Source organism: Pseudopipra pipra, chromosome W (genome assembly GCF_036250125.1).
Source record: "Pseudopipra pipra isolate bDixPip1 chromosome W, bDixPip1.hap1, whole genome shotgun sequence".
NCBI lineage: Eukaryota > Metazoa > Chordata > Aves > Passeriformes > Pipridae > Pseudopipra > Pseudopipra pipra.
This window is the reverse complement of record NC_087580.1, coordinates 27,082,687-27,101,163: the sequence shown is the minus strand read 5'-3', so window position 1 is coordinate 27,101,163 and position 18,477 is coordinate 27,082,687. Positions and strand designations below refer to the sequence as shown.

Sequence of the window (18,477 nt, the reverse complement as noted above, 5' to 3'; positions counted from 1 at the left end):
TCCTATCTCCTCCAACCCTTCCCTCTACCTGTGTGAAGCCACTGCCCCTTGTCCTGTCACTCCAGACCCTTGTCCAAAGTCTCTCTCCATCTTTCTGGTTGGCTCCCTTCAGGCACTGCAAGGCCACAATTAGGTCACCCCAAAGCCTTCTCTTCTCCAGCCTCAACAATGCCAGTTCTCTCAGCCTTTCCTCACAGCAGAGCTGCTCCATCCCTCTGATCCTCTTGCTGCTCCCCTCTGCACTCGCTCCAACAGGTCCATGTCCTTCCTGGGCTGGAGCCCAGAGCTGGAGGCAGCTCTGCAGGTGGGGCAGCATAACAGCCACGCATGTTCCAGCAAGGACACTGTGGAACCTCCTGGAACCAAGGACCATTGTGACACTGCAGGGCCTTCTGGAGCCAAAGGAGCCCTGGGACACTATGGAATCTCATGGAATCAAGGCAGCACTCTCACCCTGGGAAACCTCCTGGAATTCAGGGCCCATTGTGACACTGCAGCTCCCCATGGAACAAAAGGAACCCTGGGACGCTGCAGAAAATCATGGAACCAAGGGACCATTGTGACATTGAGGGGGTGATGGAATCAGGAGTCCATTGGGACAATCCAGGGCCTCATGAAATCAAAGGAATTCTGGGACACTGTCGAGCCTCCTGGAACCAAGGGTTCCTGCTGACATGTGTGTCCTCCTGGAACCAAGGGAGCCCTGAGATATTTCTGAACCTCCCAGAATCCAGGGGCCATTGGGACCCTGCTGAACCTCCTGCATTCAAGTGCTCCTTGTGAAACTGCAGGCTCTCCTGGAACCCAAGGATTCCTGGAACACTGCAGAGCTCACAGAACCAAGGGGCCACTGTCCCACTGCAGCTCCTTCTGAAGCACAAGGGATCCTGGGACAATGGGGAATCTCCGAGAATCCAAAGGGCATTTGGGGACTGCAGGGCATCATGGAACTAAAGGAACCTTTGGAGACTGGGGAGGCTCATGGAATCCAGGGGCCATTGGGACATGTGGGGCCTCCTGGAAGCAAAGGAACCCTGAGAATTTCTGTGGGAACAACAAAAGGCAGCAGCAGCTGCATTCAGTTAATCAGGACCCAAAAGGAGTGTTTTGGCCTTGACTGGTGTTTTCCATCCAGAAAGTGCAGTTTGCCAAAGTGGAAACCACTTGGAATGCCCTGCATGGTTTTTTCTCTGTGTTTTTCTCTGGTGGCTGAACACAGCCAGCACATGAGGGGAGGGGGATGTGTGGGATCAGGGCACTGCTTTGGGGCCATGCTGGGAATTCCAGTGGACTAAAAGACAAAGCCCAGGTGCTGTTTCCAAAGGAACCCCAATGAAAGGGGGACAGCGGAAAGATGGGTGGACAAGTCCTGAAATGGAACTCTGTGTGTGCAGCCTCATTTTCTCCTTCCGCATTCACAGGAGAGAGGGCAAAACGTGGGGGTTGGGACCCCAAAAGTGTTCAGGGGGGAAATGGGGGATTGAGGGGACAATGAAAAAGTGGGAGAAATAGGGAGAAGGGTGGAAAAGGGGGGGTGGTTTGACCGGTCTGACGGTCCCATGGGGGTCTTTGGGCACAGGGGGGTTGGCAAAAGGGGGGTGGCCCCCCTGAGCTCCCAACTGACTGTGGTGTGCTGGGGGCTGCTGGATCCAATCTCAGCCTTCGATCATGCCAACACTTTTAAGTTTAGGGGAATTACAGAGGTGTGACTGAACCACTTTCGTTTCCCAGGTTTTAATGATGGCAAGTCAGATCTATTGATACAAATGAATTATTAAGGGTTACAAATGATCAGACAAAAGATCTTCATCAGAATTATTTACTGCACAAAATACACACTAAAACTAACAGGAGTACAGCATAAGATAGGACAGTGCTCTACACTAAAGCAATTGTTGAAGCAATTCTACTCAAGCTGGCACAAAAGCAATAATTCTTTATTAGAGATAGATGGAACTCCCCCAGACCAACGCTCGGGGGGAGATCTCTGCTCTCAACCTCCAGCAGTGACTTTGGGGGGGCCCCAGCCAAGGCAGGAATCTCCACACACACCCCCCAGGAAGGATTCTGTTGAAAGAACCTGCCCCTGTGAAAGGGGACTGGCCCTTTCTGGTCAAAAGTGATGGAGTGACAGTCAGGGTGGAAGCACTGGCTGAAGCTTATCCCACAGTCGGGGCACTGGTAGGGTTTCTCTTACTGGTGGGTCCGTTGGTGTTTGGTCAAATTAGAGCTCTGGGTGAAGCTCTTCCCACACTCCCCACACTTGTAGGGCCTCTCCCCGGTGTGGATGCGCCGGTGGGTGACGAGGGTGGAGTTCCGGTTGAAGCCCTTCCCGCAGTCAGTGCAGCAGAAGGGCCTCTCATCTGTGTGAATCCGCTCATGCAGGAGGAGATATGAGCTGGTCTGAAACCTCTTCCCACATTCCAAGCACTTGTAGGGCCGTTCCCCAGTGTGGATGCGTTGGTGGGTGCGGAGGGTGGAGCTCTGGCTGAAGCTCTTCCCACATTCCCTACATGTGTAGGGTCGTCCCCCCGTGTGGATGTGCTGGTGGGTTAGGAGGGTAGAGCTTTTACTGAAGCTCTTTCCACATTCCCTACACTTGTAGGGCCGTTCTCCAGTGTGGATGTGCTGGTGGCTGAGGAGGGTGGACCTGTCACTGAAGCTCTTCCCACATTCCCCACACGTGTAAGGACATTCTCCAGTGTGGATGTGCTGGTGGGTGAGGAGGTGGGTGCTGCTCCTACTGAAGCTCTTCCCACATTCCAAGCACCTGAAGGGCTTCTGCCTGCTGGGAGGCTGCTCAGGGACCACCAGGTCAGAGCTCCCCCTCAAGCTCCGGCCGCCTTCCCGGCACAGGCTGGCTCTTTCCTCCTCAGAGCACCCTGGGATGGCTTTGGAGCCCCTCCCTGCGGGGGGATCTCCGGCCCTTTTCCTCCCCGCTGCCTTCCTGCGCCGGGGAGCCCTTCAAAACGGCCTCTCCCACCAGGGTCTCACAGGGGGATTTGTCCTCCGGGCTCTCCGTCCTCAGCTCGGGGCCTGGGGCAGGAAGCAAGAAGGACAGGCAGGGGATTTGCCTCCGGCCCACAGGGAAGGCCAAGGACATCCCCCCAACTCCGGCCCCGGCAGGACGGCGGCGCCAGCGGGGTTGTCTGCAGCCGGGGCCATGCTCGGCTGACAGAGCCAGCACAACACCCGCCCAAAGGGACACTGACTTCCTCCTCACCTGCCTGGGGGGCCCAAGGCATCTTCCTCTTCCTCGCAGCCTCCTCCTCCATCCGCCCAAGCTTTGGGAAGGACAAATCCTGATGGGGGGAAAAACAAGGGCTGAGCGCGTTGGCTTGGGGGTTCCTCTGCCCAAGTCCATATCTAGAGCTCACTGGCATCCATGTCCATAAAAAAACCCAAAACACCAAGATTCAGCCCAGAAAAACCTAAATCTCCAAGATTCAGGCAAAAAAACCCTCAGAAATAGTGAGATGAAGTTCCCCCCCCATAAACTGCAAAAAGTTGAGATTCAGCTAAAATATACTACAAAATATGAAGATTAGCCCGCAAAACTCTCCTAGAAGTTCCCCCTCTCTCTCCCCCTCGGGGTTTCAAAGGGTCTCCCCTCTCTGCAATACTGGGGTTCCCACTTAGGGATGCTGGGAGTGTTGAGGGTGCCAAGAGTACCTCCTCCTCTGCCTTACGCCTTTGGGGTGCCACGTTCCCAGACATTCCCCCTTTCCAGGTTCTCCACTTTGTTGTCCCGGGGATCCCAGGGGTCCCCACTGTCCAGGATTCCCCTTCTCGGTGCTCCCCTCTCCAGTCTCTTGGGGTTCTAGCAGCTCCCACCTCTCCAGCCTTCCTTGCACTCCAGAGATCAAGGCATGGGGACACCCCCATGGCAACCCCGCTCCCGCTCTCTCCCCTCCTCTCAGCCCTCCTTTCACACCCCTTTCCCACCCGCCCCCCAAACCCCAGCTCCCCTCCATTCCCTTTGGGGGTTACCCACAGCCCCTCACGCTCCCTTTGGGGGTCCCACCCGCTCTTTTCGCTTCTCTCGCCCCTTTCCATCGTGGCCGCTCCACTCACCCGACAGTGGCAGGAAGGGCAGGGACAGGGGTGGAGCAGCAACAGCAACAGCAGGAGAACAATCACCCCCCATCCCACGGGAAGGTGGAACTCGTCCCAAATATCCTGGGGGAACACGGGGGATCGTGACATACTCGGGCTGCCAGCACAGATTTCCCTGCACAGGCTGCAGTGAGTCAAGCTCTGGAGAGGAGATTGTGCCCCATGGATGGGGTTGCAGAGGCTCCCTCAGGTCCTCAGCAGGAATCAGCAACCAGGAATAGACACAAAAGGCCCCCCTGAAGAGTTTGGGGGGGGAGTGTCCTGTAGGGAGGGGACAGTGTCACCCCACCAGGGCAAGGCTGGCAAGTGGGAGGCTGCTCCAGGGCTCTGCAAGAGGCCTCCTGCTCTGCTCAGCCCCAGCACTGCCTGGTACCAACACCCCCGGCTGCCCTCGGCCCTGGGCAGCTCTGCTGCCACAGGCTGTGCCCTCACCGTGGCCCTGCAGTGGCCCTGCCTGTCCCTCACCCGTGGCCCTGCCCGTGGCCCTGTCCCTTGGCTCTCTCTCTGCCAGCTCAGTGTGGGGCACACGGGCTGGGGGTCCCTCCCAAGCCCCCCAGGCAGCCGGCGTTGGCTGGGGGGATGTGAGGGCTGGGCCTGCTCAGCACAGCCCCGGCCTCGTGCCCAGCACCTCTTTCCTGACCCACACAAGAGCTTCCCGGCCCCCCCAGGGCTCCCCTGCTGCTGCCTCTGCTCCTGGCCCTGCCTTTGCTGCTCCCTTGGCTGGGGCAGAGGCTGCAGGGGGGGGATGGCAGCAGCTTCAGCTCCACGGCACTTCCTGGGGGGAGCTCAGCCCGGGGGGGACGGCAGGGACCTGATGGGGATGGACAGGGGCCCGGCAGGGACAGACAGGGCCTGCAGGGGAAGGCACAGGGACAACCTGGCCCCCCACACTGCCACCGCTGTCTCTGCTCCTCCTTGCAGGCTCCGTGGCCAGGCACAGTTTGTGTTCCTGGGTGCCCACCATCTCAGCACTTGGAGACGCTCAAATCAGTGCCCGCAGCTCTGCAGCAAAGCCCCAGCTCACCTGGCACACAGGGGATGGACACTGCACCTTCTCGGGGATGGGCATTCACAGCTTTGTCTCTTCCCCACCACGGGGCTCTCCTTCTTCAGCAGCACCTCTGCCTTGCACTTATTCTCAGCCTCACCTCAGGGACAGCTCTGGCTCACCTCCGCGCCACTTCTCAGCCTCACCTCAGGGACAGCTCTGGGCTCAAGGACAGGAACCTGCAGGGAGGGGACATCAGGTGCAAGCTGAGGGCTGCCTGCTTGCACTGGCCTCTGGGCTTCTTTCTCCTTCTACAACCAACCGCCAGAACTCAGCCTGCTTTTCTAACACCACACATTTACAGACTAACCTTGGAGATATATATGGACAGACATCTCTGTCACCCTGGGGATAGAGCCTCAAGCATGTGCTGCCATAGGAATGGCAATAAGAGAATCACAGAATCAGCTGGGTTGGAAAAGACCTCCGAGATCATCAAGTCCAACCCTGGATCCAACCCTGCCGTGCTTCCCAGACCATGGCACTGAGGCCACATCCACTCTCACCTTCAACACCTCCAGGGACGCTGACTCCACCCCCTCCCCTGCCCAGCCCATTCCAAGGCCTGATTACTCTCTGGGGAAAAAATTCCTTCCCAATATCCAACCTAAACCTCCCCTGGCACAGCTCAAGACCCAGCCCTCTTGTCCTACTGCTGCTTCCTGCCAGAACAGCCCCACCCCCACCTGGCTCCAACCTCCTGGCAGGGACTTGCAGACAGTCAGGAGGTCTCCCCTGAGCCTCCTCTTCTCCAGCCTCAACACCCCCAGCTCCCTCAGCCTCTCCTCACACCACTTGTGCTCCACTCCCTTCCCCAGCCTTGCTGCTCTTCTCTGCTCCTGCTCCAGCCCCTCCAGGGCCTTCCTCAACTCAGGGGCCCAGAGCTGGACACAGCACTCCAGGGGTGGCCTCACCAGCACTCAGTCCAGCCCAACAATCACTTCCCTGCTCCTGCTGACACACTCTTCCTCAGCCAGGTCCCCCTGCAGAGCCCTCCTGCCTTCCAGCACATCAACACACCCCCAGCTTGGTGTCACCTGCACATTTGCTGATGAAATGCCTGGTTCTGCAGCAGCTGCAGATGCTCAAGGGGCAGCAGGACCAAGTCAGGGGCCTGGGGGGGGCCTGGGGGGCTTTGAAGTTCAGGAGGGTCCTGGGAGAGCTGGGGAGGGGCTTTGGGGCTTGGGGGTACAAACCAGGACAGACCAGAACAGACCAGGACAGATCAGTACAGACCAGTACAGACCAGTACCTCCTCACTGCTCCCCAGAGCTCTCCTGGAGCTGGGCCACGTTATCCTGGGACACCTGAGCCCCCACAGTGCCCTCCCAGTACAGCCCAGTGCCCCCAGTACAGCCCACTGTGTTCCTGTCCCAGGGTGCCAGGTGATCCCTCTTTGGGGAGGGCTGGAAGGGATTTGAGAGGAGGCTAGGGGAGATTTGAGGGGGTGGTTGGATAGGAATTTGGGGGATTTTGGGGTGCTTTGAGTGCATTTAGGAGAGTTAAATGGGGTCTTGGGAGGTCAAAGGATCTGTAGGGAGAGGGGATTAAAAGGAAAAGGGGGGTTGGGAGACATTTGGGGGAGTTAATGATGTCTAGGGGGAAAGAGGAGGGGCTGCACCAAGAGCAGGTGAGTCCTGGTACCCCCTTGGGGTTCCCAAGACGTTCTTGGTGTCCCTAATTCCCCCCTTAACACCCTGAGACCCCCCTGGTGTCTCCAATGTCCCCAGGGCCTCCCCATGGCCATAATTCCCCCAATTCCACTGTCCCCACACCCCTCCTTATTGTCCCCACTGTCCCCAAACCCCATCCCTGATGTCCCCAATCCTCCATCTCCCTCCAGGAGCCCCCCCTGGACCCTCTGACCACAAAAATGCTCTCTCCCCCCACAGTAACAGAAAGACCAAGGGCATCTGGGGACACACTGGGGACAGTTGGGGGGCTTTGGGGGGGCACTGGGAGGGACTAGGGGGTTACTGGGGGATTACCAGGACACACGGGGAGACACTGGCAGGTTACTGGGCCATACTGGGGGTTACTGGGTGCTCACTGCAGGATCACTGGGCCATACTGGGGGGCAGTGGGAGGTCACTGGGACACACTAGCTGGTCACTGAGGGGGTTACTGGGCCATACTGAGGGCCAGTAGGAGGTCATTGGGATATACTGGGGGCACTGGGATCCCCTTAGTCGGTTCTGCTACATCTTCCCCCTGGACTTTTGGGGGCACCCCCAGGACCCCTCCCCTGGGGGCTGGGAGATCCCCTGAACCCCACTGCTGGGCTCTAGGGGACACCCAGGCCCCCCTCCTTTGGGGTCTCTGTGTGCTGAGTTTTGGGGGTCTCTGGGGTTCAAGGGGAGAATTGGGATCCCCTTTCCTTGGGGTTGGTCTGCTGGGCTGGCAGAGGTGCTATGGTGGGATGGGAAATGGCATTATAGGAGTTTTAGTTGGCCGTGGCCAGGCAGGACTGACACGGAGACACCCCAAAATCCTCTCAAAACCCCTGAAATCCTCTCAGAAATCCACCCCTGGACCCATTGAAACCTTGTCAAAGACACCCCAAATCCCCTCAGAGACCTCATCTCCCCCCCAGGTTCCCCTAAACCCTCTCAGTGACCTGCAAAACCCACCTGGGACCCCCCAAGCCCTTTCAAGGACCCCAAAAACCCCCTCAGGGACCCTCAAAACCGTCTGGGACTCCCTAAATCCCCCTAGAAACCTCCAAAACTCCTTCAAAGACCCTTCCCCCAAAGCCCCCCAGGACCTCCCAATTCCCTCGGAGACTCCAAAACTCCCTCAGGGATTCCCAAACCCCTTCAGGGACCTTCAACCTCCCTCCTAAGTCTCCTCAGGACACCAAACCCCTTCAGAGACCCCCCCAAAACCTCCTCAGGGACCCCTAAAAGCCCCTAAGGGACCACAAAACCACAGAACAGCAGAAGAACTTTCTGTAAAGGAAGGGAGCAAAGAACCTGAGAAGGAGGAGACCAAGGAAAAACTGAAGCAAAGCAATAAAATCATCCTCGCCCTTCCAGTTTTTCCTTCACCTTTTTCTCACTTTTCCTTTTTTTAGGGTTCTTTTTTTGGTTGGGTGGTTTTGAATTTTTTTTTCCGAGGGACTTTCCCGGAATCGAATCACCCTTCCGGGATCTTGGGAGGCCTCCGGGCCCCGCGGCCCCCGAGAGGGTCCTCCGAACCTCCGAACCCCCCGCGCTAAACCCTCCCGAGCCCTCCAGCCTTTCCCCCCACAGCCGCGCTCCCCGCAGCCCCCGAGGGGATCCCCAGACCCCGCTCTCCCGCACCCCCCGCCTGCACTCAGAGCTCACCGACCGACCCGCCGCCATCACCGATTCCCGGCAGCCAACGCGGCAGGGGCGGGGGCGGGGCTGCGGGGGCGTGGCCGCGCGCTGATTGGCTGCGGCGGCGTTCTCTGAACGCGGTGCGCGCGCAGCCGGGACTCGGTGATGGCGGCGGGGCCTGCGGTTCGCTCTGAGTGCTGTGAGTCCCCCCGGGGGGGCTCGGGAGGGTTTAGCGGGGGGGTTCGGGGATAACCGAGGAGGTTTTGAGGGGTCCCTGAGGGAGTTCGGTGTCCTGAGGGGACTCAGGGGGTGGTTGAAGGTTCCTGAAGGGGTTTGGGGGTCTCTGAGGGGGTTTTGGTTTCTGAGGAGATTTGGGGGGTGCCAGGTGGGGTTTGGGGGTCTCTGAGGAGGTTTGGAGGTCCTGGCGGGACCTTTTAGGCAGTTTTGGGGTCTCTAGGGGGTTTACGGGGTCTTAGACGGTTTTGAGGGTCTCTGAGGGGGATTGGGGGGTCCCTAAAGGGGACTGGGGGGTCCCGGGTGGGTTTTGCGGGTCACTGAGAGGGTTTAGAGGGTGCTGGGGAGGGATGAGGTCTCTGAGGGCATTTGAGGGGACCTTGAGAAGGTTTTGATGTGTCGAGGGGGGGCTTTCAGGGGTTTTGAGGGCATTTTGGGGGGTCCCCTAAAGCCCAGCAGTGGGTCCAGGGGGTCCCCCAGCCCCAAAAAGAAGGGGTCCTAGGGATGACCCCCAAAATCCGGGGGGGGAAATGTACCACATCCGGGTAAGGGGATCCCTAGACCCCAGTATATCCCAGTGACTTTCCAGTGACCCCTTCAGTGACCACCCAGTGTGTCCCAGTGACCTCCCACTGCCCCCCAGGATGGCCCAGTGATCCTGCAGTGAGCACCCAGTAACCCCCAGTATGGCCCAGTAACCTCCCAGTGTCTCCCTGTGTGTTCTGGTAATCCCCCAGTAACTCCCCAGTCCCTCCCAGTGTCCCTCAGTTCCCCCCAGTGTGTCCCAGTATCCCCCAGTAATCACCCAGGGCCCTGCAAAGCCCCCCAACTCTCCCCAATGTTTCCCCAGATGCCCTTGGTCTTTCTGTTAGTGTGTGTGTGGGGTGTTTTTGTGGTCAGAGGGTCCAGGGGGGCTCCTGGGGTGAGATGGAGGGTTGGGGACATCAGGGTTGGGTTTGGGGACAGTGGGGTGGGGTTTCTGGACAGTGGAATTGGGGGTGCCTAGGGGGGAATTAGGGCTATGGGAAGTCCCTGGGAACATTGGAGACACCAGAGGGGCCTCAGGGTGTCAAGAGAGGAACTGGGGACCCCAAGAGGGTCTTGGGGACACCAGGGGGGGTCTAAAGACTCATCTGCTCTTGGTGCAGCCCCTCCTCTGCCTGCCCAGGCCTCATTAACCCCCCCAAATGTCTCCTAGCCTCCATTTCCCCTTTAATCCCCTCCCCCCATAGGTACCTCTGACCCCCCAATGTCCCCAAGACCTCTTTTAACTTCCCTAAAGGCACTCAAAACCCCCAAATCCCCATCCAAACCCCCAGATCCCCCCAAATCTTCCCCAGTCCCCCCTCAAATCACTTCCAACCCTCCCCAAAGAGGGATCACCCAGCACCCTGGGACAGGAACACACTGGGCTGTACTGGGGGCACTGGGCTGTACTGGGAGGGCACTGGGGGGGCTCAGGTGTCCCACAACAAGGTGGCCCAGCTCCAGGAGAGATCTGGGAAGCAGTGAGGAGGTACTGGTCTGTCCTGGTCTGTCCTGGTCTGCCCCCCAATCCCCAAAGCCCCTCCCCAGCTCCCTCAGGACCCTCCCGGACCCCAAAGCCCCCCAGGCCCCCTTCAGGCCCCTGACTTGGTCCTGCTGCCCCTTGAGCATCTGCAGCTCCTGCAGAACCAGGCATTTCTTTGCTCCCCACAGGGTCCTTCCCACACCCAGAATGGAATCTGGAGGCAGCAGGATGTGCACAGGGCTCCCATTTCCTACAGTGCAAAGGGGCTGCAGGGAATGATTCCCCTGCTCTTGCAAATCTGCCAAAACCTGCAGGGCACAGAAGGGGGAGCTTCAGGAATTTGCTGGCCTTGGGAGTGGAGCTCACAGGGTATTGAGGGGAACATATCCCTCAAATACAATCTCTCTGCATACACAATATCTGTCTGGACAGACAGATAAAGCAATAACCAGATATATTCTGTGTCATATATATGGCACATATTCTATAGAATCCATCCTTAGGTGTTGTATGATAGATCTGTAAGATATTACACATAATAAGCAGTAATAAGGCAAGTGTCCTCCTTAGGGACATAAACTTCAGAAGGGAACTTGCACTTGACCCCCTCCCTCTTCAGCTTCGAGCCACCCGGTGCCACAGAGGGGGACAGAGCTCCTGTGGAACATTCTATTCCACTGACACAGAGCAAGGAATAAACCCAAACTATTGCCTGGGTTTGTTCCCTGGGGGTCTCTGCAGCAGCAAGCACAGCCCCACACTGACTGCTCTGGGCTGTGCAGGCATTTGTGCTTCTACCTGTCTCACACACACACAAAAGTCTGGTGTAGTGCTGCCCTCAGGAAACCCCCCACCCTTGGTCCAGCTAAAGCCGTGGAATTTGTCTTTGTTTCCCTTGGGTTCAGGGTCAGGCTGTGCCTGTGTCCAGCCCAGAGGCTCAGAAAAGCATTTCTCCTCTCCCACTGCAATCTGCTGCTGCAGACAGGACCCAGGCACTGGTGGCACTGGGAGTGAACAGCAGAGTGTTTCCAGGGGCTCTCTGAAGGAACACAAGTGTCCAAAGAAACCAGCACAAGTGTCCACAGAAGTCCCAGTCCTTCATCCCTGAATGAGCTCATGCAGCCCAGGAAAAACTGTCTAAGTTTTATTTCCATGGATCGAACTTTTTCCCACTTTAACACCAGTTTAGTTCCAAACTGTTTTTTTCATTTCCTCCTCCCACTTTCCCTGAAGGACACTGACAGGGGCCATGGACACTGACAGGGATCACAGAGTTTGTCCCTTGACCATACAGCTCCTGCTGTTTGGCAGCACAGGAGAGGTTAATTAGAGCCCAGGCTCCAATCCCAGGGCACCCATTGGATCAGCACTTGGGGATACAAACTGACCTTGGGCTCAGGATGCAGCTGCGAGCAGAGATTCCCTGCAAAGTCTGCAGTGAGTCAAGTTCTGGAGAGGAGATTGTGTCCCATGGATGGGATTGCAGAGGGTCCCTCAGGTCCCCAACATGAATCATCACTCTCTGCAAGTCCCTGCCAGGAGGTTGGAGCCAGGTGGGGGTGGGGCTGTTCTGGCAGGAAGCAGCAGTAGGACAAGAGGGCTGGGTCTTGAGCTGTGCCAGGGGAGGTTTAGGTTGGATATTAGGAAGGAATTTTTTGCAGAGAGAGTCATCAGGCCTTGGAATGGTCTGGGCAGGGAGGGGGTGGAGTCAGCGTCCCTGGAGGTGTTGAAGGTGAGAGTGGATGTGGCCTCAGTGCCATGATCTGGGAAGCACGGCGGGGTTGGATCAAGGGTTGGACTTGATGCTCTCGGAGGTCTTTTCCAACGTGGCTGATTCTGTGATTCTCTGATTCCCATTCCTATGGCAGCACATGCTTGAGGCTCTATCCCCAGGGTGATAGAGATGTCTGTCCATATCTATCTCCAAGGTTAGTCTGTAAATGTGTGGTGTTAGAAAAGCAGACTCAGTTCTGGGCTGGTTGTAGAAGGAGAAAGAAGCCCAGAGGCCAGTGCAAGCAGGCAGCCCTCTGCTTGCACCTGATGTCCCCTCCCTGCAGGTTCCTGTCCTTGAGCCCAGGCCCTGAGGTGAGACTGAGAAGTGGCGCGGAGGTGAGCCCAGAGCTGTCCCTGAGGTGAGGCTGAGAATAAGTGCAAGGCAGAGGTGCTGCTGAGGAAGGAGAACCCCGTGGTGGGAAGAAGACAAAATTGAGAGTGCCCATCCCTGAGAAGGTGCTGTGTCCATCCCCTGTGTGCCAGGTGAGCTGGGGCTTTGCTGCAGAGCTGCGGGCGCTGATTTGAGCGTCTCCAAGTGCTGAGATGGTGGGCACCCAGGAACACAAACTGTGCCTGGCCACGGAGCCTGCAAGGAGGAACAGCAAAGAGACAGCCCTGGCAGTGTGGGGGGCCAGGTTGTCCCTGTGCCTTCCCCTGCAGGCCCTGGCTGTCCCTGCTGGGCCCCTGTCCATCCCCATCAGGTCCCTGCCCGTCCCCCCGGGCTGAGCTCCCCCCAGGAAGTGCCGTGGAGCTGAAGCTGCTGCCATCCCCCCCCTGCAGCCGCTGCCCCAGCCAAGGGAGCAGCAAAGGCAGGGCCAGGAGCAGAGGCAGCAGCAGGGGAGCCCTGGGGGGGCCGGGAAGCTCTTGTGTGGGTCAGGAAAGAGGCGCTGGGCACGAGGCCGGGGCTGTGCTGAGCAGGCCCAGCCCTCACATCCCCCCAGCCAACGCCGGCTGCCCGGGGGGCTTGGGAGGGACCCCCAGCCCATGTGCCCCACACTGAGCTGGCAGAGAGAGAGCCAAGGGACAGGGTATTCTATCCTCCATTTTGTTTCAGTCTCTACCTTCTGCCCTTCCTGCCGCTGTTGGGTGAGTGGAGCGGCCACGATGGGAAAGGGCCGAGAGAAGCGAAAAAAGCAGGTGGGACCCCCAAAGGGAGCGTGAGTCACCCAAAGGGTGATGAGTCACCCCCAAAGGGAGCTGGGTGGAGCCGGGGATTGGGGGGCCGATGGGAAAAGGCTGGGAGAGGGGGGCTAATGGGAGGGGGGAGAGCAGGAGCAGGGTTTCCATGGGGGAGCAGCGGTGTCCCTATGCCTTGAGCCCTGGAAAGCGGGGGAGGCTGGAGAGAGGGGGGAGCTGCAAGAGCTCCAAGAGCCTGGAGAGGGGGGAGCTCGGGCCCCCTGTGCCGAGCCAGCGTTCGGGGCCGTGCTGTTGTTCCAAATTGCCCCTGGTCAGGCTGAACCCAGAGCCCGCCCACGTGTCAGGGGGCCCGATCCACTCCCTGCTCTCCTTGCCCTGGGGCAGCCTCTGGTGTCCTGTGACCTATGGGGCTGTTTGGTTGTCTTGGGCACAGCCGGCCCTTGTGCAGGGCTGTGCCATTGGTGGCTCTTTGCGGTGGGCAGGAGGTGTTTTTGGGGGTGCTGGGCTGGGTTGGTGGCAGAGCCCCGGCGGTGGGTGGGGGGATGCAGGTCCCCCCCACAGTGGGGGTTGGTGTTGCTGGGTCAGGCCCCGCCGGCTCCATTGTCAGCCCGGTGCTGGCGGGGGGGACACAGCGGGTTTGGGGCCCCCTGGGAGTGCCGGGGGTGGGTGTGGAGCCCGGGAACTGCGGAGTGTGGAGGGCGGAGCGGGGCAATGGCGGAGCTGGGGGACCCCCGGCAGCCTGGAGGGGGGAGCACGGAGAAGGGGAAACCTGGACAGTGGGGACCCCTGGGATCCCTGGGACAACAGACTGGAAACCCTGGAGAGGGGGAATGTCTGTGAATGCAGCACCCTGAAGGCGAGAGTCAGAGGAGAAGGAACCCTTGGGCCCCCCAGCACTCCCAGCATCCCTAAGTGGGACCCTCAGCATCCCAGACAGGGGAGACCCTCTGAACCCCAGAGGTGAGAGACCAGAGAGGGGGAACTTCTGAGAGAGATTTTTTTAGGGTGACCTTCATATTTTTAAGTCTTTTTTAGCTAAATCTCAACTTTTTGCAGTTTGGTGGGGGTTCATCTTACTGTTTCTTGGGGGTTTTTGCCTGAATGTCAGTGGTTTGGGTTTTTCTGGGCTGAATCTTGGTGTTTTGGAGGTTTTTATGGACACAGGATGCCCAGTGAGTTCTAGAGATGGACTTGGGCAGGAGGAACCCCCAAACCAACGCACTCAGCCCTTGTTTTCCCCCCATCAGGATTTGTCCTTCCCAAAGCTTGGTCGGATGGAGGAGGAGGCTGCGAGGAAGAGGAAGATGCCTTGGGCCCCCCAGGCAGGTGAGGAGGAAGTCAGTGTCCCTTTGGGCGGGTGTTGTGCTGGCTCTGTCAGCCGAGCATGGCCCCGGCTGCAGGACAACCCCGCTGGCGCCGCCGTCCTGCCGGGGCCGGAGTTGGGGGGATGTCCTTGGCCTTCCCTGTGGGCCGGAGGCAAATCCCCTCCCTGTCCTTCTTGCTTCCTGCCCCAGGCCCCGAGCTGAGGAGGGAGAGCCCGGAGGACAAATCCCCCCGTGAGACCCTGGTGGGAGAGGCCGTTTTGAAGGGCTCCCCGGCGCAGGAAGGCAGCGGGGAGGAAAAGGGCCGGAGATCCCCCCGCAGGAGGGGCTCCAAAGCCATCCCAGGGTGCTCTGAGGAGGAAAGACCCAGCCTGTGCCGGGAAGGCAGCTGGAGCGTGAGCCAGAGCTCTAACCTGGTGGTCCCTGAGCAGCCTCCCAGCAGAGAGAAGCCCTTCAAGTGCTTGGAATGTGGGAAGAGTTTCATCTGGAGCACCCACCTGCTCCAACACCAGCACATCCACACTGGGGAACGGCCCTACACGTGTAGGGAATGTGGGAAGAGTTTCAGTGTCAACTCCAACCTGATCCGACACCAGCGCATACACACTGGGGAACGGCCCTACAAGTGCTTGGAATGTGGGAAGAGGTTTCAGACCAGCTCACATCTCCTCGAGTACCATGGGACGCACACGGATGAGAGGCCCTTCCGCTGCACCGACTGCGGGAAGGGCTTCAAGCAGAGCTCCAACCTCATCACCCACCGGCGCATCCACACCGGGGAGAGGCCGTACAAGTGTGGGGAGTGTGGGAAGAGCTTCAGTCAGAGCTCTAAGTTGACCAGACACCAACGGACCCACTGGTAAAGGAAGCCCTACCAGTGCCCTGACTGCGGGAAGAGCTTCAGCCGTAGAACTAACAGACAAAAAAGGTTTCAAAATGCCTTCATGATTTTGAGTGTCTGCACTGCAACATCAATTTATTGTTTTGAATATGTGTAAGTTTAACCTCATTTTAGTCTGAAAGCCAAATTCACCACTACCCCATTCCCTGATAACCATGGGCTGATTCTGACAAGTGAGGCAGAAATTACCCACTGCCCAGCAAAAACCAGTGGGCCCAGCCAGTGGTCTCTGCCCTGGCAGCCCAGTTTCCCCAGTCTCATCTCAAAATGACCAGTTACACTGAAGCAAAGGGCACTGGAACCAGTGCAACAAGCCCCAGTCTGACTTTCACACCTGCCCACGTGTCCTGTTTTCTGCTGCTCTACAGACTTCCTTGTTTAAAATACAATGGAAAAATGAACAGTTTTTGGGGTTGTTTTGGTTTGGGGCTTGTTGTTTTCTTTCCTCCCACTGTTCTCATTAACCTCATTTCAAATCTATTTTGGTGTTTGAAGATGAATGAAAATTTTGAATGATTTTTAATGTTAATGCCTTGACCAAAGTATCAAAACATGAAAAATAAAAAAAAAAACCACCACAAAGCTGTCCATTTTTGTCACAATCAAACACTCAGAAGTACTAACTTAAGCACAGTGAAATCTCCATAAATAAGACCATTAAAATAATTCTAATATTTATATATTATTATATTTTTACCTAAGCTTAACATAAGGAAATTTTATTCCTGACATCAGCTTTCCCCACTTCTCAAAAAGGTAATTTAGTTACATCTTAGTCACCCCTGAAAGGCTCTTTCCAGTTGGGTTGGCCTCTGCCTTAGACGCTCAGGAGATCTGCCAAATCCAATTTAAGGGCAGATTTCCCCACCAGGTTCAACTGCATTGGTTTTACCAAAAACTTTGCAAGTAACCCCACAACTTTCATCTTAAACTCTTCTCTCAACCTTGTAAAATAATTAGCAGTAAACAGACCTGGTAATGTGTTATAATTAAGAACACGTTCTTTTTCTCAAAGTCATTCATGCATCAAAAAGATGCCACAGGAACGGCCAAAATATTAATAGCAACTTCTACACTTTGGAAATCTCCATTTGGTTTTTAAAGATTTCACAGTGGTTGTTTCCTTAGGAATTCAGGCACATTTTACTAACAAGTTTCAATAAAGTTACAAAAACATCTTCCTCCACTAAGACACAGGCAGTCATCCTAACCTGAGGTAGGCACTGAAAAGCCCAATTTTTTTTCTTAACTGTCACGAGTCTTTCATTCTATCTGCCACATCAATTAGGCATCAGCCCATTTTTCAAGCTGCTGTTATCTACCAGCTCCTGCTTTGGTTTCCAAGCCCAGTATTTTGGCCACAATAAAATCAGGGCCCTGGGCAGTCATGTCAGAATGACAGAGAGTACTGACCCTCCCTGCCAAGGGAGACAAACCATTCCCAACCTCGACCAAAGGTTCAAGGCAACGATTCTGAAACAAAATTTACAAAGTTTTTCTCTTCAGTTTTTTGCTGAATACCATTTTATTTGAACATTTATTTTATTTAAACATTTTTTATATATTTACATTTTTTTATATTTAAGGCGCAGGAATTCAAATTTATATTTGGGTACCATTTTATTCAAATATTTATTTTATTTAAACATTTTTTAGGTATTTATATTTTTATATATTTAAGGCAAAGGAATTTGAATTTATATTTGGATACCATTTCATTTAAACAATTTTTATTTAAACATTTTTTATATTTTTTTTTTTTTTTTTAATATATTTAAGGCGTAGGAATTCGAATTTATATTTGGGTACCATCTTATTTAAACAATTATTTTATTTAAACATTTTTTATATCTTTATTTATATTTTTTTTAATGTATTTATGGCGTAGGAATTTGAATTTTTTTTGGGATACCATTTTATTTAAATATTTATTTTATTTAAACATTTATTTTATTTAAACATTTATTTTATTTAAACATTTATTTTATTTAAACATTTTTTACATATTTATATTTTACCCCCATCAGATGTTCTGTAAGCACAGCAGTCAAAGCACAACTCATGTAGGTTTGGGTATTTTTAGCTAAGGCTGTTTGCCAGGTTTCTCAGATTTAGAGAGGAATTCCCGGTAAGATGTGACTTTATTCACAGATGCACTCCTTTTTTGGTGTTATTTTGAAATAATAAACTGTATTGCATTAGGCAAAGGATGTCAACTTCAATAAAGCTTCAATAAAGTGTTTTCAAGTATTTTCCCTCTTCTCTTAAAAAAATGGAAAATAAAAATTGATGCTTCAACTAAACATTATCTGCGCTAACCAGAGAGGGCAATACTGGATCTTTCAGGATCCACACATTTGGATGCTTTTGCAATTGGTGTTTGAAGCAACTTCTTTTGTAGACAACTGTATTAAGCATTAAGTAAATTAAGGCTTTCACATTCAGCCCCTTACTTTAGGTAAGGATTATAAACCAGAAAAGGAGGGAAGAATTGCTCGGTGTGTAACTGAAAGGCCAAAGTCCTACCCAAGAAACCAGATGTGACAACAGCTCATTTACAACCCAGTGAGAAAACAAACAAAAATGCACACAGAAAGATTTAGGAGTCATGTGAAGATGAATATAAAAATGGAACATGAGTCACATGTTTTAGAGATTCGAGCAGATGATTGGGGGCTAGAAAGGTGTCAGTGGATAGCACAGGAAGAGTTTTGAGGAAGAGCTGGAAGGAGAAACATGGCAAGAAATCTGCTGTTCTACACAGACCTGCAGTGGGAAAAACAGTTTAAGACTTCTGAAGGAACAAAGTAATAAAACTCACAGAGCCCAGGAGCAGAAGAGATTAAATACTTGCCAAAAAGCATCAAAACTAAGCTCATGGACACACATTAAAAACTGAATTCCTCCAATTCATGAATTCCACTTTTTTACTTCAGGACTGAACTCGGTGATAAAACTGGTCCAAAGTCACAAAATGTGGCAGGGACAACAAAAGGTCAAGACCAAATTGATTTTAGTTCAGGAAACTGGAAAAGATTCTGTTCCCGTATTCATCCAGTAGAGATGAATAATTTTTTAATTATTAATTTTAAATATTTTTTTTTTACTCAAGCCTACCAGTGTTATGTTTTTTTGAC

General features: G+C 54.6%; 1 protein-coding gene and 1 pseudogene across 2 annotated transcripts in view; one reads left to right on the top strand and one right to left on the bottom strand.

Annotated features, from left to right (window-relative positions):
• LOC135405542 (zinc finger protein 239-like) overlaps positions 1-15,758 on the top strand; it is a 211,939-nt gene extending 196,181 nt beyond the window's left edge. Inside the window, exons 1-3 of one of the 2 annotated variants that reach the window (XM_064640249.1) lie at positions 12,291-12,463; positions 14,365-14,443; positions 14,632-15,758. In XM_064640249.1, coding sequence (XP_064496319.1) covers positions 14,392-14,443; positions 14,632-15,302 — 723 coding nt within the window. In that variant the 5' untranslated portion in view covers positions 12,291-12,463; positions 14,365-14,391 and the 3' untranslated portion in view covers positions 15,303-15,758. Of the gene's footprint in view, positions 1-12,290; positions 12,464-14,364; positions 14,444-14,631 lie in introns of those variants that run through there. The other variant, XM_064640248.1, reaches the window with a different exon arrangement.
• LOC135405491 (gastrula zinc finger protein XlCGF7.1-like) lies at positions 2,144-3,132 on the bottom strand (annotated as a pseudogene).
• Positions 15,759-18,477: the final 2,719 nt, after the last annotated feature.